At 50.2% G+C, this 26057-nt stretch overlaps 1 protein-coding gene across 4 annotated transcripts in view; it reads right to left on the reverse strand.

Annotated features, from left to right (window-relative positions):
* Positions 1-23303, reverse strand: part of KIRREL1 (kirre like nephrin family adhesion molecule 1) — a 108681-nt gene extending 85378 nt beyond the window's left edge. For 2 of the 4 annotated variants that reach the window (XM_007976635.3, XM_007976634.3), the window contains exons 1-2: positions 23148-23303; positions 19957-20079 (exon numbers count right to left, since the gene is read on the reverse strand). In XM_007976635.3, coding sequence (XP_007974826.1) covers positions 19957-20079; positions 23148-23199 — 175 coding nt within the window. In that variant the 5' untranslated portion in view covers positions 23200-23303. The remainder of the gene's footprint in view (positions 1-19956; positions 20080-23147) is intronic. The other 2 variants (XM_007976638.3, XM_007976637.3) reach the window with 1 other exon arrangement.
* Positions 23304-26057: the final 2754 nt, after the last annotated feature.

Here is a 26057-nt window from a genome sequence, read left to right on the forward strand (position 1 = left end):
AGGAGGACCCCAAGAATTCCAGCAATTCAGAGACCTGGAGGGCCGCAATTCACACAGAGGTGGGCCTTGCCTGTCGCATCCAAGGAAGGAAAGAAAAGTCCACATCTTAGTTATTCATCTAGTAACTCAGCGTCAAGAAGTTCTTCCATTTATCTGACTAAAACCTCCTTCCCCCCTCCACCCCCCATAAAGACTATATTTCTCTTAATAGTGAAGGAGAGAAAGCTTGCCCAGTGTCGGTCTGAGGAGCTGGGACCGAAGTAAGCAGGTCAGTCCCTCGCTAAAGGAAAGAAGATTACAGGGAGGGTCGTCGGGTGTTCCCTGGCTGCTGTTTGAAATGCTTGTGAGCGAGGGGAAGGAGTAAAGGGTGGGAGAAGAAGGCAAGATGAGAAGGAGGCTAGGATCTCAGGCCAAGTCCCGGACAATGGGCAGGAGTATGGAACCTGCGGCCGGTTACTTAATTATCTCTGAATGGTTTTTGTTCCTGGCTTTAAACATTTACCCCTATTGGGTTTTCACGGCTTCACAAGCTCCCTATCTTCTTTCTTTGCTGTTGCCATGGCAACAACTCCAGGCTTACAACTGCTCTCTGATTTTAAATAAAAGTTGAGGTTTCTCTCTCTCTCTCTCTCTCTCTCTCTCTCTCTCTCTCTCTCTCCCCTCCCCCTTCTCCCTCCTTTTTCTCTCTTACTCTAGTGAGGTCTCTCTCATCTCCCCCTTCCCTCTACCTTCCTCGTTGCCCTCCACTTCCCCCACCTAGCTCTGTTTTTTTTTTTTTTTTTTTTATCATCACCTCGTTCTCTCATTTCCTCCTTCCACCTGCCTTCTTACTAAGCCCTCTCCCATATCTTTGGGCTTCCAAGCTGGTCTTAATCCCCTGGTTGCCATGACAGCAAGAATAGGCCCCTTAGGAGGGATGGGGGCAGAGGTTGAAAAACAAGGGCATCTCTGGGGAAGGTGGGGGATCTACTGACAGTCCCAGGAGCAGTGTCACCTAAAATCCTCCAGAGACCACCACCTTCCTCCAGCAGTTAGTGGACAGTAAGCTCCTTAAGTCACCACCCCCAACCCCACCTCAGAAAGGACTTTTTGATCTGTGCAGTGGGGAAGGGTAGGGGACGCAGGGAGGTCTGTGGAGACAGCCTAGATGAAGTGGCAGTTTTCTAGTTGGCGGGAGGTGTGTGTGTTGGTTGCAAAGCAAGGGCAGGGGACTAAGGTGGAACTTGCAGCTCTGGTCACTGCTGTGGGGCAGCGAGTCACTTACCCTCTGAGTCTTGGTTTTCGTTTGTAACATTCAAGGGTTGAATAAGTCTGTAATTTTCAAACTGTACTCTAAGATGCCCTAGGTCCTCTCAGAGCTACTGTGGCGCATGGGGGGCTATGCAAGGTGAGAAGAAACAGGGAGCCGTAGGCACCTGAAACCCAAAACAGTTCTGTCTGGCATAACAAGGAGTCTGCTTTTATCTGCTTGGGGTGGAGATGTGGTAGATCGTGCAGCAATCCTCAACACAAACATGAGATGCTTCTAGGGGAAGTCAGGTCCTCCGTCTGCTCTGCTTAGTGGACTGCCCAGGTGACTCTCTTTGCCACCTGCCTCTCCTTCCTTAGCCCCAACCCTGGACAGACAGGTCAGTGGTAGCTTATGTGGAAATTAATTACCTCTGAAATGGGCTAGAGGACAAAATACAATACTTCATCCTCAACAACATAAACCTCTCTCTCTTAACTGTATGGGGTATGAGATAAAGGGAGAAATGGACAACAGTGTGGCATTTCAGAAAAAGCTATGGAAGGAGTCGTAAGATGGAGTCGGAAGACTTCATTTCCAGTTCTAGCTTTTCCTCTGGTTAGCTCAATGGTTCTCACTTGGGGCAATGTGACTTCCCAGGTGACATCTGGAAATGTCTGAAGACATTTTAAATTGTCACACCTGGAGACTGGCGTGCTAGTGGCTTCCAGTAGGTAGAGGTTAGGAATGCAGCTTAACATCCTCCAATGTACAGGACGGCCCCCACAACAAAGGGTTAGCTGTGTCCAGCTTAAGCAAGGCATTTCCCCATTCTGGGCCTCAGTTTCTTTGTTCATAGATTGGTATTTTACACTAATTATCATTGATCTCACATTTCCTGAGTGCCCATGCACTAGGGGGGTAATGGGAGGCTGAGGCAAAGAAGGCCCTTGCCCCTATAGACTTTACATTAGCTTATATTCACAACTCCCAGTGAGGGGCAAAACAGGACTTATGAATCCCATGTTATAAAGTGTTAAGGAAACAGACTTGCACAAGGTCACACAGAAAATTGGAAAGGAAGATGGAATGTGAATTCAGGTCCCTGATTACAAATCCAGGACTCTTTATTACACCACACCAGAAAAAGGTCAGGATTAAAACAGTAAGAGCTAACTTATACCACTGGATGACAGCGTCTCGGGTACCAAGCCACACATTCTATGCAGGTTATTTAATGCAATCTTTATCATCACTCTATGAAGCAGATGCCACTGTTCTCCTACAAAGAGATGAAGTGACTTACACAAGGTCACATGGGTAGGAGATGACAGGTCCTTGAATCTGAGCAGTCTGAACTCCAGATCTTGCTCTTTCTTTCCAGAAGCTGAAAAGCACTTTTGAGGCCTCAGGCATCATTTACGGAGCTCCTCATTTTACTACTGAATAAACCGAGGCCCAAAAAAAGCACACGTCTTGCCCAAGAGAAAGCAGTCCAAGAAGACAAATTGAGATTAAAATCCAGGTCACCTGACTCCCATTCTAAGGTCAACTCTAATCTACCCTCAAGCTCTACATTTTTAAATCTTATTGGGGAAGGGAAGCAGGAGGTGGGAGATACACTATAAAAAACAGACCAAAGTCCAAAGGCCCAGGAATCAAAGTTTGAGGGAAAGTGGGAGGGGGAAAGCGGGAGAAACAGCTGGTAGTCATGAGAATGAAGAGAGCTGCCTCCAGATGGACAAAGAAACTGAGAGCTCAACATTGAGGGGGAAGAGCTGGGGCAGGGAGCTCAGAAGGAAGAAAGATGCTGAGCACAGAGGGGACCCAGTCCAGGGAAAGGAGGCTTCTGTGTGTGGCTATGTCCTGTGGCCACTGCCTGGCCTCTTGCTCCTCCTCCAGGCCCCTTCCCCCGCTGCTGCCCTCGGGAACTCCCGCTGATCACCCCTGCACAGCTGGCAAGATTTCCTGGTTCCCTCCTTCACCTTAAAACCCACTGTGGCCCAGGGAAGGAAAGAGCCTAGAATCCCTCATCCCATCTCCCAGTCACCTGTGTCCAGGAGCTTCACCCACTGCCAACCAGTCCTACCCCTGAGAAAGGGGACAATAAGACCCTCTACTTCCCCTACGCCTCAGCGAAATGCCTCCAATCCCTCCCACAGGGCAGCCTGAAGTGGCCAATAGAGCACAGCACAGAGGAGGCACCAGCTGCCAGGCTCCTCCCAGCTCTCGGTTCCTTCTGGAGTCTCTTCAAGGTTGGGCTCAGCTCTTCAGCCCATTTTACAGATGAGGAAGAGGTCTTGGGGCTTCTCGGAGGGTCCGACCCTCACGCAGGGGACTGAGGCATAATTATGAAAGAGGCTTTGGTTTGTCATCTGTTAGTTTTGCTTTTAACAAAACACAATCCAGTGCCTTGGGGAACTTGCAATCCGTTTGGAAAACTGAAAGGTCAGTGCTTGAAAACTGAGTGTAAAGTGAGATAAAAAGAGAGGGTTAGTCAGGATGGGCTATCTGGAGGAGGTAAACCTTCTGAGGTCAGACATGGGAGGTCATGAGGGCCTGGGCTGAGAAGAGGGAGCAGCTTGCATAGGAAGACTGTGGATCTTTGCAGGCAGCCTGAGATTCCAGCCCGCTCCAAGCAGTGGGCCCTGGTTTTCATTTTTTCCCTTCCCCCCAGCTCAGCTCTGGTCAGCCTCTGAGATGATTAAAACCAAAAGAATTTTAAATGTCTGGAATTCACTTTTCACCACTGATGCCATTGGCTTATATTCTCTCTCTCTCTCCTCCCTTCCCTTCTTATAATTTCTCCTCTTGGGAGAGCTATCTGTTTGCTTTACTCCTTTCTTCTGGCCCAGTGTGCTCCGAAATGATTCCCAGTACAGACCAGTTAACTTTGTTTTCATTTTGGAGAGGAGGAGAAAGGGGGTTGGGTGTCTCAGGCAAAAGGGAGGGAGGAGGGAAGGGTGGAGGGCCCTTGATCTTGCTGGCAAAAGTTCCCAGAAAAAGAGAAGAAATAGCTTTCAGGGAAAGAAATCTGCCGAATGTTTATGTTCCCACAAGATTCTGCAAAACCTTTTCATAGACCAAAGCTAAAGTTCAGGGCAAAGCCAGAGCATGTTTCTTCAGGGAGAAACTCTTATCGACATGCATACACAAGCACCCACACCCTTGGTCCAGGTCCCCACCTTCCAGGGCAGGCTGGGACATTCTCAGGAGTGTGTGTGTGTGTGTGTGTGTGTGTGTGTGTGTGTGAGACATTATCAGGGCTGTGTGTGTGTGTGTGACATTCTCAGGGCTGTGTGGGGTGTGTGTGTGTGTGTGTGTGTGTGAGACATTCTCAGGGCTGTGTGGGGTGTGTGTGTGTGTGTGTGACATTCTCAGGGCTGTGTGGGGTGTGTGTGTGTGACATTCTCAGGGCTGTGTGGGGTGTGTGTGTGTGACTTTCTCAGGGCTGTGTGGGGTGTGTGTGTGTGACATTCTCAGGGCTGTGTGGGGTGTGTGTGTGTGACATTCTCAGGGCTGTGTGGGGTGTGTGTGTGTGTGTGTGTGTGTGTGTCATTCTCAGGACTGTGTGGGGTGTGTGTGAGTGTATGTGACATTCTCAGGGCTGTGTGTGGGGGGTGTGTGTGTGTGTGACATTCTCAGGGCTGTGTGGGGGGTGTGTGTGTGTGTGTGACATTCTCAGGGCTGTGTGGGGGGGTGTGTGTGACATTCTCAGGGCTGTGTGGGGTGTGCGTGTGTCTGTGTGTGTGTGTGACATTCTCAGGGCTGTGTGGGGTGTGTGTGTGTGTGTGATATTCTCAGGGCTGTGTGGGGTGTGTGTGTGTGTGTGACATTCTCAGGGCTGTGTGGGGGGTGTGTGTGTGTGTGACATTCTCAGGGCTGTGTGGGGGGGGTGTGTGTGTGTGTGTGTGACATTCTCAGGGCTGTGTGGGGGGGTGTGTGTGACATTCTCAGGGCTGTGTGGGGTGTGTGTGTGTGTGACATTCTCAGGGCTGTGTGGGGTGTGTGTGTGTGTGTGACATTCTCAGGGCTGTGTGGGGGGTGTGTGTGTGTATGTGTGACATTCTCAGGGCTGTGTGTGGGGTGTGTGTGTGTGTGTGTGTGACATTCTCAGGGCTGTGTGGGGTGTGTGTGTGTGTGTGACATTCTCAGGGCTGTGTGGGGTGTGTGTGTGTGTGTGTGTGTGACATTCTCAGGGCTATGTGGGGGGTGTGTGTGTGTGACATTCTCAGGGCCATGTGGGGTGTGTGTGTGTGTGACATTCTCAGGGCTGTGTGGGGTGTGTGTGAGTGTATGTGACATTCTCAGGGCTGTGTGGGGGGTGTGTGTGTGTGTGACATTCTCAGGGCTGTGTGGGGTATGTGTGTGTGTGTGTGGGTGACATTCTCAGGGCTGTGTGGGGGTGTGTGTGTGACATTCTCAGGGCTGTGTGGGGTGTGCGTGTGTCTGTGTGTGTGTGTATGACATTCTCAGGGCTGTGTGGGGTGTGTGTGTGTGTGTGTGACATTCTCAGGGCTGTGTGTGGGGGGTGTGTGTGTGTGTGTGTGACATTCTCAGGGCTGTGTGGGGTGTGTGTGTGTGTGTGACATTCTCAGGGCCATGTGGGGTGTGTGTGTGTGTGTGTGACATTCTCAGGGCTGTGTGGGGGGTGTGTGTGTGTGACATTCTCAGGGCTGTGTGGGGGGTGTGTGTGTGTGACATTCTCAGGGCTGTGTGGGGTGTGTGTGTGTGTGTGACATTCTCAGGGCTATGTGGGGTGTGTGTGTGTGTGTGTGTGACATTCTCAGGGCTGTGTGGGGGGTGTGTGTGTGACATTCTCAGGGCTGTGTGTGTGTGTGTGTGTGTGTGTGACATTCTCAGGGCTTTGTGGGGGGTGGGTGTGTGTGTGTGTGTGACATTCTCAGGGCTGTGTGGGGGGTGTATGTGCATGTGTGTGTGACATTCTCAGGGCTATGTGTGGGGTGTGTGTGAGTGTATGTGACATTCTCAGGGCTGTGTGAGGTGTGTGTGTGTGTGTATGTGACATTCTCAGGGCTGCGTGTGGTGTGTGTGTATGGTGTGTGTGTGTGACATTCTCAGGGCTGTGTAGTTAGTGTGTGTGTGTGTGTGAGACATTCTCAGGGCTATGTGGGGACGTGTGTGTGTGACATTCTCAGGGCTATGTGGGGGTGTGGGGGTGTGTGTGTGACATTCTCAGGGCTATGTGGGTGTGTGTGTGTGTGTGTGTGTGACATTCTCAGGGTTGTGTGGTGTGTGTGTGATGTATGTGTGTGTGGGGTGTGTGTGTGTGTGGTGTGTGTGTGTGTTTGTGGTGGGGACTGCTGCTCTCCTCACCCCAAGTTCAGACTAGATCTGAAGATGCATGAAATGTTTGCTTCCACTCTGGTTCCTGAGCAAACGCTGCTCCTGGGATATCCCCGCTCTGGCCCTCTGAAATCAGTACCTCTGGCCTTGGCTACAAACCAAATCAGAGAGATCCCGGGCCTCACTTGGGAAGAGTCAGTCCTTTTCATGAACTCCCACTGGATGGCAAAGAGTTGGAAAACTGTGCAGCCAGAAAGAATCTTGGAAATTAACCTTCTCATTTTATGATAAGAAAACAGGCCCAGGTCACTGAATCAGGTCTCTCTAGTACAGGCACACATGGAGCTAAAATCCACACCTAGACTTGCAATCCAGTGCTCTTTCCATATTGCCTCTTGAATATAGATGTTCCCATTGTAATGCCCAGGAAACCAGAAGCTGAGTCAGAAGTTGCAAGCCATGTGATATGTTTAACCCTTTTATGTTTAACTCCATACGTTTAACCCTTTGGCACACAGGCTTGAGATGGGCAATCTGAGGTCTGGCCAGCGGCAGAGGCAAGATCAACCTTGCTTGGAGCTGGGTGCCAGTGAGCTTTCAGCCAGAGGCAGCCCCAGCTTGAACAGGCAATTTATTTGTGGAAAGAAGAATTATACCAGCATAGGCTGTCATGACTTTTCTCAATGGCACACCCTTGAAGCAGCACAAGGCAGAAATTGTGTGCCCTCCCTCCTTTTTCAAGGAAGTAGAACAAAAGAATCCTCCCTCCCTCACCAACTTTTTAAGAAACGAACTTGCTTCCTGTGCTCTCTACTAAGCAAGGTGCTTTCATGTATGGTGGTAATAATAATGGCAGCAGTAACAACAGCCACCATTTGTGAAGCACCTATCATGGGTCAGAGGCTCTGTTTTGCATATACCGTCCCCAGTCTTTTCAAGATTCCCATTTACTGATGAAGAAATCGAGACTCAAAGTTTATATTCCAGGGTCTCACTGCTAGTTAATGGCAAAGAAGTAGGATTCAACTCATTTAATTCTAAAAACCAGGCACACTGGACTAGGGTCATGAAAGAAAATTCAATATGTCCAGGGAAAGGAGGACTTTTCCATGTCCCCCATTCGCTTCTCAGGGACCTGAAGAAGCTCAGGCTACAAACAACTGCTGAGGAGCAGGAATGAGGGACAGACACGAGACACACTAGAGATTAGGGTCCCTGGTCCAACTCTATGTCCGACTCACGGGCAAAGGTTTCTGTGTCGTGGGCCTCTCGATTCATCATCTGGACAGGTGTCCTTTCTGTTTATCTCTGGGATGAAAGCCCAAGGAAAGCCCCGAGGTGACAGCAGAACTGACCGTCTACTGGGTCCAGAGTGGAGGTCCCAGCAGGAATGGTGTCCCCTCCCTCCCTTTTTCCATCACATCCTGTCCTGTGCTATGACCCCATGGAGACAGGGCCATTGGGTGGTATGAACATGACCTTTACAACTAACCAGACAGACCTGGATTTAATTTGCTATGACTCGAACAGATGACTGGCTCTCCCTGAGCCACGGTTTTCTTCATCTCTACATCGGGCATGATGAGCACACTGGGAAGCACTTGGCGCAGCTCCCACATGGTGCTGAGTAAAGGTGAGCCCTTTCCCTCTTCGTCTGACCATACTACTGAGTGATCATTCCCTGGTCATTTCCACAGGCTCAGGCCTCAGGATAGGTGTCCTGCTCCCCCAAAACAGAAAAGTTCCCAGGCCAGGGTCCAGGTCCTGTTGTGATGGTGGCCCTGCCCTTCCTTTCCCCATCACAGCGATTCTCGACTTCCCAGCACACAGTTGACTGAACTTCACTGGGGACTATCTCCTGCTCTTCGCTAAGCTTTCTGGCCACCAACCTATACACACCTCCTACTGTACCCCTAGGGCAGGTTGGGGGAGCTCAGGGGATAAAGCCTGTACCAGCAGCCGGCATTGTGGACCAGGTAAGGCCTCCCAAGGGGGCACAGCCTCCTACCTTCTGGCAGAGCCCCCTGGGGCCTGCTGGGCAGCCCAGGGGTCCTGGCTCCCATGCTGCCTCACCACCCCAAGTGTCCCTTTCTTCTCACCGGCTCCCCCATTCCTCCAGCATGTCTCTTCCCACTCTCCCTTCTCTCCCTCTTCTTCCCCACCCCCCTAGCTGCCGGCTTGGAGCAGGAGGTTATGAAAATGAGCTGCGTGCCCAGGAGACTGTAATTATCTGCTAAGTGTGAAAGCCAGAATGATTAATTAAGAGATAATAAAAAGAAAAGGAGGGCGAGAGGGGGGCCTCCCGGCTTTGCTTTGATGATAGAACCTGAGGTGAGCCAAGCAATTAGGGGAATCTTTATCGAGAGTTAGCTATAATCCACAAATTATCAAGCTCCAAATGCTTCAGGAGCAGGGCGCACTTCACTCCCGCCGAGTGACAGACCAACAGACAGGGAAGGACAGCAGGAGCAGGGAGCATCTGGCTGGGGGGCAGAGAGACGCCAGGGCACGGAGGCTGCTGGTGGATCGCCAGCCGCAGGGCCAGCTGCACTTCCAGGACTCCGGGCCATGGCTGTCCTAGCCTCCTACCCTTGAAGGGTGCACTACCCTCAAGCAAACCCAGGCTGCCCACAGGCAGGCTCCAAGCTGGAGCCCCGTTTAACTCCAGGACAGGCTGCCCATGCTGCACTCTCCTTCCAGACACATGAGCTCTTCTTCTTCACAGGGCTTACATTCCACCCCAGTCCTCTCCTGAGGTGCCGGGGCTGGGGGGGGGGGGCTCTGTCTGTGCGTGTGGAAAGCATGTCACCCGGCCAGCGTGAATGCAGCAGGGACCACATTTGACAAAGCCATACCGCAGCTCTCAGCCTCCAGATCCTCCAGCCCACACAGCCCTCGCTGAGGACCTCCTTCTGCCCCCACCCCCACCCCTTTCTAGGAGCCCGCCTATAACAATAGTCTTCACTTCTCTCATGGGCTCCACCGGGTGTCCTCCTTCCACCTGGGCCCGGGTTCCCTTCCCTCCACGCCTTCTGAGGAAACTTCCCTCACTGATGACCCAGCTCCAGTGTCATTTCTATCCTCTTCTGTGCAGATGCACAACAGGGTCCAAAATCTTCCCTTATTTAAATGATCTTTATAGGCGTTTATACACTGGGGAAGATGGGAACCCATAGTCCCCCATTATAATTAGCTAGCTGGTGACAGAAACCAAGTCTCCTGCCTCAAGTTCAAGTTTACAGTTGAGTTTGCACTTATGTGGTCCAGTATCCCAGGAAAACGCCCACACTCCTTTATCAGACTAGGAGATCCCCAAAGGCAGGCACCCCATCCCACAGACCCCATCCCCTCCTCTCTCTGCTTACACTGCTTTCTCTTGGGATCCAAGCTGGCAAGGCAGGGCTAAGGACACCTCTGAGTGATTCCAAGAGGAAAACATTCCTGCTCCTAAGCTAAAACTGGCCCTGGCTGTGGGGCAGGCCTACCTCTGCCATCACCCCCATGCCCACTTTCCTACATGCTGGCTTCAGCAGCAGATGCCAGCACTGCTCTCAGCCTGGCTCCCATGGAGAGAGGAGGAGGGGCCCTCAGGTCATCGGCTAGAAATGATGGGAAGGACACCAGAGTCATCTAGCCCCCAGCTGCTCTGAGCGGCTGAGAAGGGGACACTAGACAGGTAAGGGCACGGTGACTAAGCCAGGTTCTTGTGAACACCATTCTCCTGGCCCTGGCTGGGCATACTGTGGGAGGACAGCTTTGGTGGTTTGCTGGAAAGCAAATCTGACCCCTAATGAGCTAAACTTCTTTGGGCTCACATGGGCCCAGGAGGCAGTCTCGCCTATGACTTCTCTGGGCTTGCTTCTCTATTATAAGGAGCTTTGCCTTGAAGTATGAGAAAATAAACCTGTTGGGGAAAATGTTATTTACCCAGACATACAGAAGACTGGAGACGTATTCAGTTACAATACCTCATTAGACAATTTCCATGCAGGAGCAGGAAAGGTTCAGATTAGACACAAAGAAGAACTTCCTGCTTGCCGGGGAGTATTTGAAATGACAGTGAGTGAGCAGAGAGTACTAATGAAATTCCTTTCTCTTCAGAAAAACCACAAACATTGATGTCTCTGGGTTGGTTCAAATCAGTCCTACCTAAAGAGAGGCATTCTGAGAGTCCATTTTGAGGTTCTTCAGGAATCATCACTCCACTTTCATTTCTCACCGCAGGTTCTGCGTTCCAAGAAGCCCCATCTATTGATCTCACCCCCATCCGTACTTTGCCTATGTTCTCATTCACACTTGCAGATAGCTAAATGTGTGTGGATTTTCTGGGGGAGAGGAGAAGGTGAAGAAAAATTAATGGGAGTTCCTGTTTCCCCCAGTGGCCAGGATTCACTATGTATAAGGACCAGGCTTCTCTCACAGAACCAGGGGGGCCCTGAAGGCAGGCAGTCTCTCTCCTCTGGCCTGTGGATCTCCCTCTACAGCCTGGGGTTCTGCACACGGGAGACAGCGAGTTTGCTCATCATGTAGGTTGAACAATTATGAGGTCTATGTGAGTGTGAGATGCTGACCTGCCCAGAGACAGTTCCCCACTACTCCCCGAAATTATGCACCCAATTAAGTCTATGACCTACCTTCCTTCCCAAATCACACAACTTGCTCATGACCCAGTTTTTAAGCCAAAGCCAACAGGGTCAAGGCCTAGACCAGAAGCTCTGTCCAAATGCTTTCCCCCACATCTCCCATTGAGAGATGAATTATGAGGACTTTTTTCCTTTAAAAAAAAAAGTGGAAATGACTGACTCCGGTATGGATGAGTTTCCACCAGCACACTAGCAGGTTGCTTTTCCACTCCGCAGCTGGCAGCCTGAGTGAAGACTTGGCAGGGTGGGGTGGGATGGCATGGAGCTTGTGAGGTGGCAGGGAGGAGCTTGGATAGGTCAATCTTGAGGCTAAGGATGGGTGTGCTGGCAAGCTCTGTGCACTCTGTTGTCCCACCAGCTGCTTCCTGAAAACAAACATATCAATGCTGCCGAATCAATGATCCATCGGGGCTGTTATACAACTAAGCGGGCTGAAAAGTGAATTCAGTTAAATGAATTCTATTTTCTTGTGTTTCTCATTAGAACATTGAAGATCTATTTCTCTAAGGAAAGCATCCCCTAACACCTCAAGGTGTGGTCCTAGGACAAGCAGCATCAGCATCACCCGAGAGCTTGGTGCAAATACAGAACTTCCATCTGACCCCAGACTTTGTGAGTCAGAATCTGCATTTTAACAACATCCCCAGATGTTTTGTAAGCATGTTAAAGTTTGAGATCACTGTTCTAACATACTGGGTTGAAACCTGGAAAGAAAGGGTTTTTAAAAAAATTTATTTATTTATTTTTGAGACAGAGTCTTGCTCTGTGGCGCAGGCTGGAGTGCAGTGACGCCATCTCCACTCACTGCAACCTCCGCCTCCTGGGTTCAAGTGATCCTCCCACCTCAGCCTCCAGAGTAGCTGGGACTACAGGCTCAAAAAGTAGCCTGGCTAATTTTTGTGTTTTGTTGGCAAGGCTGGTCTCAAACACCTGATGTAAAGTGATCCGCCTCTCTCGACCTCCGAAAGTGCTGGGATTACACATGTGAGCCTCCGTGCCTGGCTGAAAGACAGGGTTTAAAATGATGGTTAAGCTTACTGTACACTGTCCTGAGAGTGCTTTTCCAGGACTTACAAAAGAGGAAAGTGGGTGCTATCACTCTGTTTTACAGTTAAGGAAACTGAGACTCGCAAAGGGCAAAAGGGCATTCAGTTTCCAGATCTAAGACACAGACCTAATTCTAAACCAGAGTGCTTTCCATTACGCTGTGCTGCCTCCCAAAGTTCCCACTGCACTGAACCCTAGAGAACAGAGCTCAGGAATTACCTACATCACTGGTCACCCTCCTTGGCCCAGTTAACAGTCTGCTCTGTATTTGGCCTATTCTTTGTTCATCTCTCATTTCTATTGTCTGTTTTCTCAAGATCTGCCTTGGACTGAACTGTAAAAAGCAAGGACTGTACAATATTAATAACAACCATAATTTATTGAGTACCTATTGTATTCCAGGTACTGTTCCTTAATATACATTCTCTCATTCAATCGTCACAACAACCCTAGAAGATAAACGTAATCATTTGCATTTTATAGATGAGAAAACTATAGAGGCTCCAAGTAAGTGACTTGGTCATGATCACACAGGAGCAGCCCCTCTGGGAAAGAGGTTGACTCTGCCACAGGCCCCCTGGTGAGGAGGTCACTCTAGGTGCTTCCCAATTCCAGGAACCGGGTTGTGTTGAAAGAGGCCAGTCTTAAAACATGACCCTGGCATGAAACCGAAGGCAATGTGCACAAACTAAATCCCTTAGGCACAGGTTTTACAGGCTCGCCTCTCGATTTTCTGCATAAATGGAGAGCGGCAGCGGTGCAGATAATCCAGAAGTCATTTCAACTTGGCTTTGAAATGCATTCGATTTTTTTTTTTTTTTTTTTTTTGCAAAGTCAGAGATTTTCCTTTCTAATTATATTTGGCTCAAACTGACATTAAAATGAGCTTGCATTCTCACTTCGCCCACTGCCTGGTGAAGGGAGACTTCCCAGATGTGTGCTGTGTGATAGGCATGTCAGTCTGGGATCCAACATCAACCACAAAGTAGCTGCCCTGGGGGTGAGTGCTGGAGGGTTCTGGTGCTGGCAGCACAGCCAGCCACGAGTGTGTGTGTGGGAGGGTCGGGCATCAAGGGGAGTGTGGGACCTCTGGAAGTCCCCTGTCCCATCCCACAGTGTCAAGTTGGTAGATTTCCAGGGAGAGTGGGGAGTAGTGGGGAGGACTGAGACAAAGAGGAGCAAGTCAGTTCCTCAAGGTTTTAGATTAAAACCCAGAAGTCCCAATGTCTCGATGAAATGTCCTTCTGGATGACTCGGGAGTCAAGATGAAAACTTGAGCTTCTCTCAGAGGCTTCATTCTGCCAGCCTGCCTAGCCTTGGGTTTCTGCTCCTTTGAAATGCCTTCTCTCTCTACTGTGTTCTCTCTTCCTCTGCCCTGCCTGCCCATCTCTGCTCCTTTCCTTTTAATAACCTCCCAGTTAAGCGAACCGAATGGGAAGAAGCAGTTAAAAGCACCTCATGGCTTGACAATGCTGGGTAATGGAGCGAGCAGGGCCCCGGGCTGTTCCTGGGAGAATTCAGGAAGGAGGAGGAAAAATAGTAATAATAAAAAAACTCAGCTAAGCTGATTACAAGGACAAAGTTAATTTAGAAATCAGCTCTATTGGGTGGGAGTGGGGGGTGGTGAGTACGGAACTGGACACAAGAGGTTGGGAGATTCGATTTGGGGGAAGTGTGCTTTATATAAACTGCCTTTGTTCCTGGAAATCATAATCCTTGGGAGGGACCACGGTTCACTCCTTCGGATTCCTCGGCTCCTTCCATCCGGAGCAGGGGGTACAAGGAGCAGGGGGTACAATCGAGGATTGTCCAGAGCCTGGATATCTCGTGGCACCGCATTCCAGAGGCCCCGCAGACCCTGAGCCTCACATCTGTGGCCCCTCCCTGCCCCTGCTCCCTCCCTGCTCCGCTCCCCCTCACTGGACAGTTAGGCTTCAGCATTTTTCACATACCTCTCTCACAACCTTTATCTTATAAAATTGTCAATATGTGTTTATACATCCATCTCCCACACCATACTGAGAGGGCCTCAAGAACAGGGACTAAATCTTACCTACCTTTTCATTCCCAGGCCTAGGCCCAGCACAGCCATTTAACAAAACAATGCTTGTAAGTTGAACACATGCGCTCACCCCCCTGGTGGGACCCTCTTCAAAGGACTCCATTTGAAAAACCAGAGCTCGCTTCCTAGCAGAGGTTTTAAGAATCTTTAGGCTCAGCTCCTAAATGCACATGTATCTAAGGCCACAGACCAGTGGAAATGACCCAGAATTGACCCTGAAGGGACTAAACCAGGATGGGCCCTCTGATGGAACCAGATGGCTCCCCTGGACTCTGGGCAGTGTAGACATGGCCCAAGCTTGGCGGGGACAGGTAACAAAGAGCCTGGCCTCAGAGTAGACTGCAGAGGTTTCCTCGCAGTTATTGCCATTGAACTCTGCCTCCAGGCATCTTTATCTTATACTGAAGGATTCTCAGAGAAAACGATTTCCTCATCTTTCCAAAGTCTCTCTAGCTCAAGTCACAGATCTGAGACTTCCCAAGGCAGAACTGGTGTTTCTCTAAGGTTTTCTGCTCACTTCTGCCTGGCCAAACCTTGGTTATCTGTTTTTTTCATGTTTTTAATTGGAGGGGTTACAAATTTCTATAGCATCTCCAGTAGAGGAAGTGTTTAAGAGGAGGGGAGACTTTGGTGAGAAATGAGATGGGGATTATACCTGTTTTGAACACACCCTTTGTCTGCTTAAAAAACAGAAATCCATGGCTCTCTAGTTCTTCCAGGGGATTCCTTGTAAGAAGCCTTTAGCCTGGCTTTTCCAGGCCTCCTCCAGTCTGTCCCCATTCTACCGTTCTGGATCATCTCATCTACTTCTCCCAAACCAACCCAAATCCTCAGTCCAAACGGCCTCTGTGTCCCCCACACATCCCAGCAACAATATCTTGGTTCAGGAAATCTGGCCCGTCTGGTAAGGCTCTCTCTCTTCCTGCCACATGCATGTCCTGTCCATCCTTGGGCCCCACTTCCTCCATGGAGCCCTTCCTGCTCACTTCAGTCCACAGCAAACTCCCTTCTCTGGACTCTCCAGCTCTGACCTGCACACTGCTATCATGGCACCAATGACTCCACACCTTGCACCACCAGCAATCTTCATGTATGTATATCTTAGTTTCTTAAAAGGGAAGGACCGCCTGCTATCATATTTTTTGGTCCACATAATGCCTACCAGTATGTTTTGCATATAATAATGTACAGTTTATGATTTAAAAAATAATAATTCTCCCCACTTGGAGAAAGAGAAAACTGAGGCCCACTGAGATTACGTAATTTGCACTGAAATCACAAAGTGAGACCTTCAAGGGCACAGATCTAGTACATTATTCACTTTGCAACACTGGAGCCCGGCACACAGTAAGCACACAATTCTCTTCCGCTGAATGAAGGAACAAAAGTCCTTCCTCTTTCCACACATCTTTCAGTTAGGATATATTCCTCAGACTGCCTCAGAAGGAAAGAAGGGGCAGAGATAAAAGGCATCCAATGGCCTAGTCGATTCCGAAGTGGGCCTAGGAGGGGACAGCCTCCTGGGATAAACCTGTTGGGCACAGTGTATACCTCCAGACACTCGGGTTCCTGTTATCCCTTCCCTGCCTCAAAACCCAAGACCCACTGCATTCTGGGTGAGTCTCTCATCACCTTCCAGAGCCAGACCACAAAAGGAATAAAGCGGCAGCATTCTGTCCTGGGAAACTAATGGAATTTGCTAGAGAGTTCTGGAGATTTCTACCCCTGGATTTAAGACCCTTAATCTTGAGAAGGTTGGCTGGCTGCAAGGCTCATTTATTTCAATACGATCCCTATTTTGTTAAATGGGCTCAAGGAGGGCAGAGAGGGATGAGGACTGCAATCCCTGGAGACAACAGAGGTTAATAAAAGTGGCTGCATAAATTAAACATGGAGGGAAGGACAAGTTGGGAGCATGGAGTCAGCTGATAGAGGGCGAGTAAGTGGGATAGAAAGAAGAAAGAAAAGTGTCATCTTCAGTGGTGTCTGGGAGCTAGAGCAGCTTTTATCCTGGATGCTCCAAGAACTTAATCAGGTTCGCATTGTCTGACAGTCAGACGTGGGAAGATATAAGAGCTGGAGCTACAGAATGGAGAGGGACCAGTGTTACAGAATGAGGAACCCCAAGCTTCTTTCTCAACTTTCATAATCTCACAGTTTGTGCATCCATCAGAGAGGATGCAGAGCATGCAAGGCAAGGCAAAAAGTAATGCCTTTAAAGACACAGGAGGGCTGCTATGGCTAGAAGAAAAATGACTCACAAAAATGTACTACTGTTGCACACTAGTGCCCTGGTGACTGAAAGGGCTGCGGTACAGATGAGAGATATCTGTCCAGATGTGTACGGGGATGGGGATAAGAAGTGGTTACATACATAGCTGCACTATGAAGACATGTGTGAATATATATGCATACGCATGCAGTGAGACTGCATCCACACCTTGCATGCAGCAGTAATGCAGAATAGGTAGACGTGCAGTCTTCCCTCTAGGAGTTATCCTCAGCCCCCATCCCAACTTCCCTGCTTGGGTTCTAGTTCTGGCTGTGTCACTTACTAGCTGGATCATCTTGGACAATCTGCTTAACTTCTTTGGATCCCTGTTTGTTCATCTTTAAAACGGGGATAACACCTAACTTCAACAATTATTGTCAGTATTAAATTAGTTACTAATATATGCAAAATACAAAACTGCCCTTCACAAAAGTGAACAGCTTTTTCCCCCACTCTGACAGAGCCCAGTATTTTTCCTGATTTCTGAAATTGCCTCTTCCTGCTCCCTGGTTTCACATTTGAGGATCAAGGACATGACAGCCTCTTTCTCCTCTACTGCTGACAACCCACCCCCACACCCCCATCCTTTTCCAGGTCAAAGCACGCTCCAGGAGATTGCCAAGTAAACTGATCCAGAGGCCCTGGGAAGAAACCAGACAGGAACTGGTAGGTTGGGAAGGGGCGCAGCTTTCTCATCTCTGGACATATGAAGAGAAATGTCTCTAGCCTCAGATGGAAACATCTCCCAGAAATCGGGAGATTAAGGAATTTGTCCCCATCTCTTCCCTCCATACCAACCGCCACCCCTTTGCAATTTCTTTAACTTCTCTAGGTCTCTGCTTTCTCATCTATTAAATGGAGAAACAACTACCCTACCTACATCATAGGACGATCGTATCTATCAAATGGTACGTGTAAAAAGTTGCTAAAATTGACAAGCACCATACACAGGTACAAAGATAAAAGACTCTAAAGGCAGGAGGAAAAGGATTGAGGCTTTCCAAACCTCCTTCTGACAAGGGGCATTATTTACTGGTCCCAGCCCCACTGATTAAAACATGTATCCCGACATCTAAGTTTTGCTTCACAAATGATCATCAAAGCAAGGCAGGGAGATAGATGTGGCCTTGGAATTTCTGGGCTGAGAACTAGGGAAGGGGGCTGAGCTGAGTGAGGCACCAGGAGAGGAAAAAAGGCCTAGGCTTCCCTCCTATCCTTCCACAGCTGCCTTAACTCTAAGAGAGGCAGGGTGTGGCTCTTCTGGGCAGGTTGAAGGCACCCATGGCCCTTAGTAGGAAGACAAAAGAGGGGTTGAATCTGGGATCCAACACCTCGGTATGCCCTTAAGCAAGTTACTTAAACTCTCAACTGTGGTTTCTTTAACTGTAAAATGGGAATAACATTAACCTGAAAAGCACACTGTAGGAATTCAATAAAAGGTAATTTTGGTGCTTTGGTATGGAGTTGACCTCCTACAATTGCTTTTCACCACCTTAGGCCAGGCAGTTCCCCAGGGCACAGGCTAAGAAGGAGGGTTGACAACCTCCCCAGGGGGGTTAGAACAAGCCATCTAAGACCCTAGCCTCCAATCCTAGCAGCCTACCAGGGACCAAATTTGGAAGCTGACACTTGGGGAGATCTTGGTCTCAGGATTATCCCCTAGACCCCTTCTCAGTGCTTCTCTTGCCTCTGTATGGCTCTGGGCCTCTCCAGGAGTCAGCCTTGCATGGAACAAGAGTAATTTCCAAATTTGTAGTTCACGGACCTGTAAGGCTGTGTTTAGTATTAGAAACAAACCTTTTTATTTGCCAAGCCCTTGAAAAAATCTAGTCATTTACTAGATTTATCATATCATCAAAGAAAAACAATTTAACACCAAAAAATGTAGGGCAGAATCTCAGAATAAAGGATTGTTTTTTCAAATTTGAATGAGTTTACCTTTATGAAAAGCTCACTCCCTTTTATTCCTAGTTCTCATTCTGCTATGGACCAGGAAAATCCCTGTCCCAGCTCAGCATCAGTCTCTGCTGGCATATAGGATCTGGCAAAGGAGAAGGGTGCAGGCTGTGGCATCAGCTGGTTCCTACAACTACTAATAATATACTTAATGTATCTAAACCTCAGTTTCTTGGCCAGGTACAGTGGCTCACACCTATAATCCCAGCACTTTGGGAGGTCGAGGTGGAAGGAGCGCTTGAGCCCTGGAGTTTGAGACTAGCTTGTGCAACCTAGCAAGACCCATCTCTCCAAAAGAAAAAAAAAAATTAGCCAGGTGTGTGTGGTCCTAGCTACTTAGGAGGCTGAGGTAGGAGGATAGCTTGAGCCTAGGAAGAGGTTGCAGTGAGCCATAATCACACCACTGCACCCTAGCCTGGGCGGCAGAGCAAGACCCTATCTAAAAAAAAATAAATAAATCTCAGTTTCTCATGCGTGAAATGGGGACAATTTACAAAGCCAATCTCAGTGGGCCGTAGAATAGATTAAATTAGATAATGCATATGAAGTAGTTAACACAGGGTTCAATAAATGATCCATATTGTTTCCAGACTCTGAAATGCTGCCACCTCGGGGCTAGTGTCCCTCCTCATTTCACACAAGAGTTCTGGTTCCTTCTCACTCAAATGCCATCCTCCACTTTTGCTCTCTCTCCTCAAATCCCTTCCCCAGATCTTTTCTGAGGTCTCCAAGGAGGGGGTCAGTTTCCCCTTCTGGGTCTGCCACAACACAGTTCTTTCCATGAGAGATACAAAGATGGCGCTTACTGAAGCCCAGGACCAAGAATCTGGACAGCTGGGGCTAGAAAACACACACACACACACACACACACACACACACACACACACACACACAACACAAAGAATCATAAGGAGAAGAAAAAGAAGCGCAGACAACTTGGTTGCCTATCTATCTATGTCTCACCTCAAAGTCAAGATAGCAAGCATTTACTGAGCACTTCTCACTGTGCCAGACACAGTTCCATGTACTTTACGTGGATTAACATATTCAAGTGCCACCACAACCCTATGAGGTATTACTTCTATCCTCACTTCTGGAAGAGCATGCTGAGGCACAGAGAAGGTACATGACTTGTTCAAGCTTACGACTACCAAATGGTGGAGGTGGGAGCTGGATGCGAGTCTGTGATTTAATCGCCATTGAATGCTGCCTCTTTCCAGCACTGCAGCACGCTCATCAAATCAATCAATTGATCAAATATTTAAGGGGCACTTACCACATGCTTAGCACTGTGCCAGAAACTATAGGATAAAAGAAATTAAGACTTAGTCCCTGCAAGGATGTAAAGAGGTCCTAGAGGAGTAAGGGGGGCAGAGGTGGGGCTTCCTCCTCCCATCTCACTGGAGCACCAAAGGCAGAGCCAGAACAACCAACCACTCACCTGTGGGAAGGAGCAGAGGCAAGAAGGCCGGGGTGCCGCCGCCTCCTCCTCCTCCTCCTGAGCAGGTGCTCTGGGGCCCAGGGCTGAGGCACTGAGTACTCGGTTCACACCCTCCCTTTGGGTCTGAGTAGATGGCAGAAAGTGGAGTCCAGTCAAGGTCAAGGAGAGGAACCCAGTGTCCTGGTTTCTGCCATGTCTCCCCTGACTCTTCCCCAACCTCAGTGCCCTGCTCTGGAAAGAAATGGAACATCTAAAGTGTGTATATGTGTCTATGTGTAGCACCGGGAGGGGAGAGTCCAGCTACTCTCCAGACCTGCTGTTCTCTGCCAGGATTCAGCTGTACTCAGGGAGTTGAATCCTGGGAATTTAGGAGGCCCTCGGGCCTCTTCCCTTTACCCTTTACTCCCCTCAAAAGCTGTGGCAGGAATTCCAGGGGGAGCTCTGGGGGCTGGATGGGCTTATTTTTCTCCTGCCCCCACATCCATCCCCCCTCTGGAGGCAGCTCCCGCCCCGAGCCGGCCTGTCATCCCACATTGCTCTGATTAGCTATAATCTTTCTTTTTCAATTTCTCCTCCCCGAGACTAGGGAGCGAGAAAATCTCCCAGAAAATGAATAAATATTTCAATTTTCGGCGCAATCAGTCTGTGGAGCCGGCGCATGATGGAAACGGGGGGAAGGATAATGGTTTTCATTTAGATAAGATACAGAAAATTATTTAGTGAAAAATGAAGATTGATGAAGCCCATTGAAATTCTTTAAAATGCGATTTTTATTTCTCAGCCTAGGCTGTATCTCCCCTTCCCCTCTCCTCTCTGCTCCCCTCAATTCTATGGCTTCCTGCTGACACCTACTCCCCCACCCCCATTTCCCCACCATCATCCCTCCTCCCTCTTGTAGCGCCCCCCTCCGTTTCTTCTCTCCCTGCCCCAGTCCCTGACCTAGAACTCCTTTCTGAGGATGGAGGCTAAGGAAAGGGGGTCCTGCCAAGCACTCCACCCCCACGTGTGTCCCAGTCTCCCCAGATCCCTTCTCCTTACCTCTCTGCCTCCTCCCCAGTCCCTTGCCAAGCTTCCCCCAACACTCACTAGTGATTTCCCCTCCCCTCCTGTCTAGTCTCTCCCTTTCTTTTCTCTGGTATCCTCTCCCCCCACCCCAGATACTTTCACCAGGTCCTGCTTTCACCCTTGTTGGAGCTGAGAAGTGGGAGCTCAGCATTCCCTAGCCACTCGCTCCTTTCCAAAGAGAGAAAGGCACACAACACACACTTCTTTCTGTCTCCAATTCACTCCACATGTCTCTCCTGTTTGCTAACTGCTGCTTTTGTTCCTTAACACTCATTTGTATCCACGTTGCTGACACGTAAGGCTGTAAGAAAGGGGCAGACATAAGCTTGCCCCTAACATAGACCAATACTGACCCAGGGGCCCCCTCCACCACCAACATGACCTCCCTCCACCACCACCATGGCCCACCCCCTTCCTCCCCGACACCAACAGCCTGGCTGAACAAAGTCAACTTAAGTCATCTTCCCAACTTTCTGCCAAGTGGCTGGCCTGGCCTGCCAACCCCAGGGCCAGGCCTCCTCCTTTCCCTTAGCACCACCTCCCACTCTTGGCTCACACCACAGATGTGTGCCCTTATATCATAGTGTGTGCTGGGGGGCGGGCATGGGCGCCCTGTGGGGAGAGATGAATCAAGACCTGCCCCCACCAACGCAGCCAGGCTTTGCCTTCGGAGCTGGGAAGAGACCTGGCAAGGAGAGGAAAGGTCCAGCATAACACCCCACCTACAAACGCAGGAAGGGAACACAGAGCAAGGCAATAATGCCTGAGGCTGTTCTACCCAGATCCATTCCCAGACACCCCCTAAAAGAGACCACCTCCTCCATGTGCAGTCTGTACATCTCCATAGGTGTCTGCTCATATGAATGTCTGTTCAAGTTTCTTTGTTTGCTAGAGGGTTGGTTTCCGTGCGAGCGTGTGTCCTGTCCTTGTAAACGCCTGCATACATGTACTGTGTATACTTGTAATGTTCGGGTGGATGAATGCGTGAGTGTGTGCCGATCTGGGGGAGGAATCTGTCTTCCTCAGATGTCTCAGTGTCTTTGTGTATATGTGTCTGTCTCAGTGTGGAGGATGTTTGTGGGGATGTCTCTGTCTCAGTAGGTGAGTAGTCTGTCTCAGTGTCTGTGAATGTTTTACCGTGTTTGTGTGTCAATTTCTGTGTGTCAGCTCCATTTTTGGGGAGGGAAGGAGTTCAGCAGGATTCAGTCTTCCTTAGAGTCAGACCTGGGAGGCAAGAACCAACTCCCACAGACCCCAGTCCCTGCTGCAGTCTGGACCCTTGATTCCCTCAGTCCTCTTCCCTCCCCCAACCCCAGCCCTGCCCAGGATACACTGACATCCTCATCTCTCCCAACCACCTCCCTCATCTCCCAGCCTCTCCCCTGCCAGTTCCAAATAAGCCCCAGACAGCAACACTTTTCTGAGCCCAAGTAGAGTGTCAGCCCCCTCCCCCCACCGCCTCCGCCCCCGCCCCCGTGAGTTCCCCCCACTGTATCAAGCGGGCCTGAAGCTGTATTTGGAACTCCACTATCCACCCTGAGCCTCCGCGGGTAGGGGTTCCAAATCCCCACTAGAGGCGCCGAGACACCCCTCCCTTCCTCTAGAGGGGGCAGCCCCAGGCAGTCTGGAGTCGTGGTTCAGACTCAGACCCCCGAGGGGCTGGGCTGAAGTAGGGGGAATCCCCTTAGCAACATCTTCGGGAGGTGGGACTCAGCTTTTCGCTCACCCCCTAGCCCGAAATTCGAAATTCCAGCCTTCCCCTTAGCCTGGACTCAAGCGTCCGGAACCCCGGCCTCAGAGGACGAGGGACTGTAGGGCTGCGAGAGAAAGCGTTCGGTTCCCGGTTTCACTCGGACCTCCAGCCCTCGCGGCCCCAATGCTCGGTTCTCCCGCGCAGCCAGAGGAAACAAGTTGGGCAAATCAACGGCAAACTCATTCTCCCCAGACCCCGTTACTCCGCGCCCCCTCCCCCAGGGCTCTGAGCCCGGACCGAGCCCCCGCCTCGTGGCGTCCGGACCCAGGGACTGGCCGCGGGCCGCCGGGCACCCCAGTACTCCCCTAGCAGGGAGCAGTGCTCTGGCCCCGGGGGGAAGCCGAGCGTCCGGGGGCGGGCTGGGGGCCCTTACCTTGGGAGAAAGTATCGGAGAGAGTGAGGATCCAGACGAGGAGGCTCAGCATGCTGTCCGCCCGCCGTGCGCCCGCCCGCGGCTGGGGCCCGGAGTTGGCGAGCGAGCCAGAGGAGCGGGCTGGGGAGGAGGGGAGCCCTGGAGCCCGCCCCCCGCCCGCCCGCGCCCGCCCCTGCACACACACGCGCGCGCGCACACACTCACGCGCACAAACTCACTTCCCTGCCCTCCGATTCTCTTTATCTCTCTTTCCTCCCCGTCCTTTTTCTCGTTCTGGTCGCCCTCCCCGTTTAATTATTTCTCCTCTCAAGCTTTATCTCTCTGGGTCTCTTTCGGTCTTTGCTCCCCCATTCTCTCCCCTTCTCTTCCTTCCCTCTCTCCCTCCCTGCCTCCCTGCCTGCCTCTCTCCCTCCCTCCCTCCGCCTGACGTCTACTCTCCCTCCGACGGCACCTCCCTCCACGAGCCCTCCCCCTGCCCCCCCCCCCCCAACGCGCGGGCACACATGCACACCCCTCGCTGGAACTGAGATGGAAGGAGAGCAAAGAGAGAAAGGAATTGAGGGCAAAGGCAAAAGGGGGTGAAAAACGTGACCGTCGTGGGTTCTGGGGCAGGCATAACAGGACCCCTGGCCACCCCACCCCCTCCCATTTATAGACGCAATCTTGGTCGCCGGCTATGGAACTAAGCAGTGAAGGAGGAACATGGGCTGAGGGACATCAGCCTCTAGCTCAGAGGATGTGATGGGGGGGGGGGGGTGGGGAGAGAGAGAGAGAGAGAGAGAGAGTTTCCGTGCGTGTGTCTAGGAGTGGGGTGGGGGGCAGGGAGTTAAATAAACATAAAGACCTTTCTTTTTAAATTCCACACCCAAAGCCTAACCCCTAGATTCCCCAGATTAAGAATTCTCAATTGACTAATGAATGCTTGGAGAGGGGAGGGGCATGTATGCCTCTCCCCACCTACAAAAGCCCGAGCTGGTGAATGGGAGCTGCCTCTTTGACCTGCCTTGGCTTCACCCAGTCAAGGTCTAGCACGGCTAGGCGTTGGAGGACTTAACGGCCTGGAAGAGGCACAGATGACTCCTTTCTTTGTTCATCTTAGCCTTCCACCCACCCCGAAGGAGAAGGTAGCCAACTGGATGGCTTTGAAGGGCCAAGGCTTGGCCTCACCTCCCTGAATGCAAGCCAGAGGAGCAGACAGCCACCAGAGGATCTGTAAGCACTCTGGGATTTGAGATCTTTTAGGGTAGGGACATGGAGGAACTAGGAAGGGAGGGAATTCCTGAGAATCGTGAGAGCATTCAGGAGGGATCTCCGCTTTCTTAAGGGCCCAGTTTGGCAACCAGCTCCTCCTCTCATCCGTGACCAGATACTTCTGCTCACAGGGTGGCTGGGGGCGCCTAGAGGTCTGGACCCTGGGAATGAACAGAGAAGTTGCAGGAATTGCACAATTTTACGATAATGTGTTGGTCCAAAGAGGTCTCCACTTCTTTCCACTCAGATCCCAGATCTCCTGGGTCTCTAACACTCCCCGCCAAGATTTCTTAATTTCTGACCCTGAAAGTAGGTGCGTGGCTCTCTGGTGCCCTCTGTTGATGTGTAACAGCCACAGCTCCTCTTTCCTCCGCAGATCCTAACATCAGTCTGTGGTCCAGACACATCTACACACAACTAGAGGACAGAGAAAGGCAGGAAAACACCCAAGTTCATATGCGGAAGCCCCACATGCACAGACCCAGAGAATTCTTCATATGTTCCAAAACACAGGCAAACACAGTTTAAGAATAGAGCCATACCTTGACCAGAGAAATAGGACTGCAATCCCGAACATACACAGATAGACACCAACACACAGACACATAGGGCTTTTCATTTGTTCATTCATTAATCATACATTCCACAGATATTTCTTCAGTTCCAGACTGATATTTTCCAGTCACCATTCTAGGCTTTGGGGAGACAATAATTAAAAAAAAAAGGACAAAGTCCTTCATTAATGTTCCATTCTGGAGGAAAGTGAGAGGCAGTAGAAAAAATATGAAATACACTAGGTTATGGTAAATGCTATGGGAGACAAATAAAGCAGGATAAAAGATTAGGGAGAGGGAGAGAAGGAGGAATTACTGTTCTTACAGGTAGTCAAAGAAAGCTAAGCTGTTCTGCTAAAGCCACATTTGGGCACAGACCTGAAGGAACTGAGGGTTCAGCTGCTCAGGTGTCTGAGGGAAGAATGCAGCAGGCAGATGGTAGCAGCAAAAGCAAAGACCCTGAGGTAGGGAGCTCTGGACATGTTAGTGAGACAGCCTTTTCTCCTTTCCACTCCGCATAATAGTGCATGGAGGGGAAGGCAAGAGTGACTTGAACTGCTGCTCTTGAACTGACCAGGCTGGTCTTGAACTGCTGACCTCAAGTGATTCGCCTGCCTCGGCTTCCCAAAGTACTGGAATTACAGGTATGAGCCACCACACTTGGCCTAGGAGAGCATTAATTAAAAAAAAAAAAAAAGTCTTTAATTGAGGGAAGGGAATATTCTTAGCTCAGTGCTTCCTGCCTAATCTCCACGTCCCATATCAGGCTTGATAGCTATTCTTTTTATGAGAAGGGACTGGGTTCTCAGAGCTTTTGGATTTTTGTGGACCTTTTATTTTACCTCGAAACCCTAGAAACAGAGGAGCCAAGTTTCTCTAGCTCACTAAGAGCCAAAACAACAATCTGGCCTGTCTCCTCTGGTCCTTTAGCTTTCCTTTTCTCTCCCCCTTTCCTTTAATTCCAAATCCTCACCAGCTCAGTCCATAGCAAACTCACGTCTCTAGAATCTCTTCCACATAAGTCATCCAGCATCCCAGATCTTAGAGCTTAAGACCCCATAGACCTCATCCGCAGCTAGTGGTCCTCAACACCAGTTGTGCACAG

This window comes from Chlorocebus sabaeus, chromosome 20 (assembly GCF_047675955.1).
Source record: "Chlorocebus sabaeus isolate Y175 chromosome 20, mChlSab1.0.hap1, whole genome shotgun sequence".
In the NCBI taxonomy this organism is placed as follows: Eukaryota; Metazoa; Chordata; class Mammalia; order Primates; family Cercopithecidae; genus Chlorocebus; species Chlorocebus sabaeus.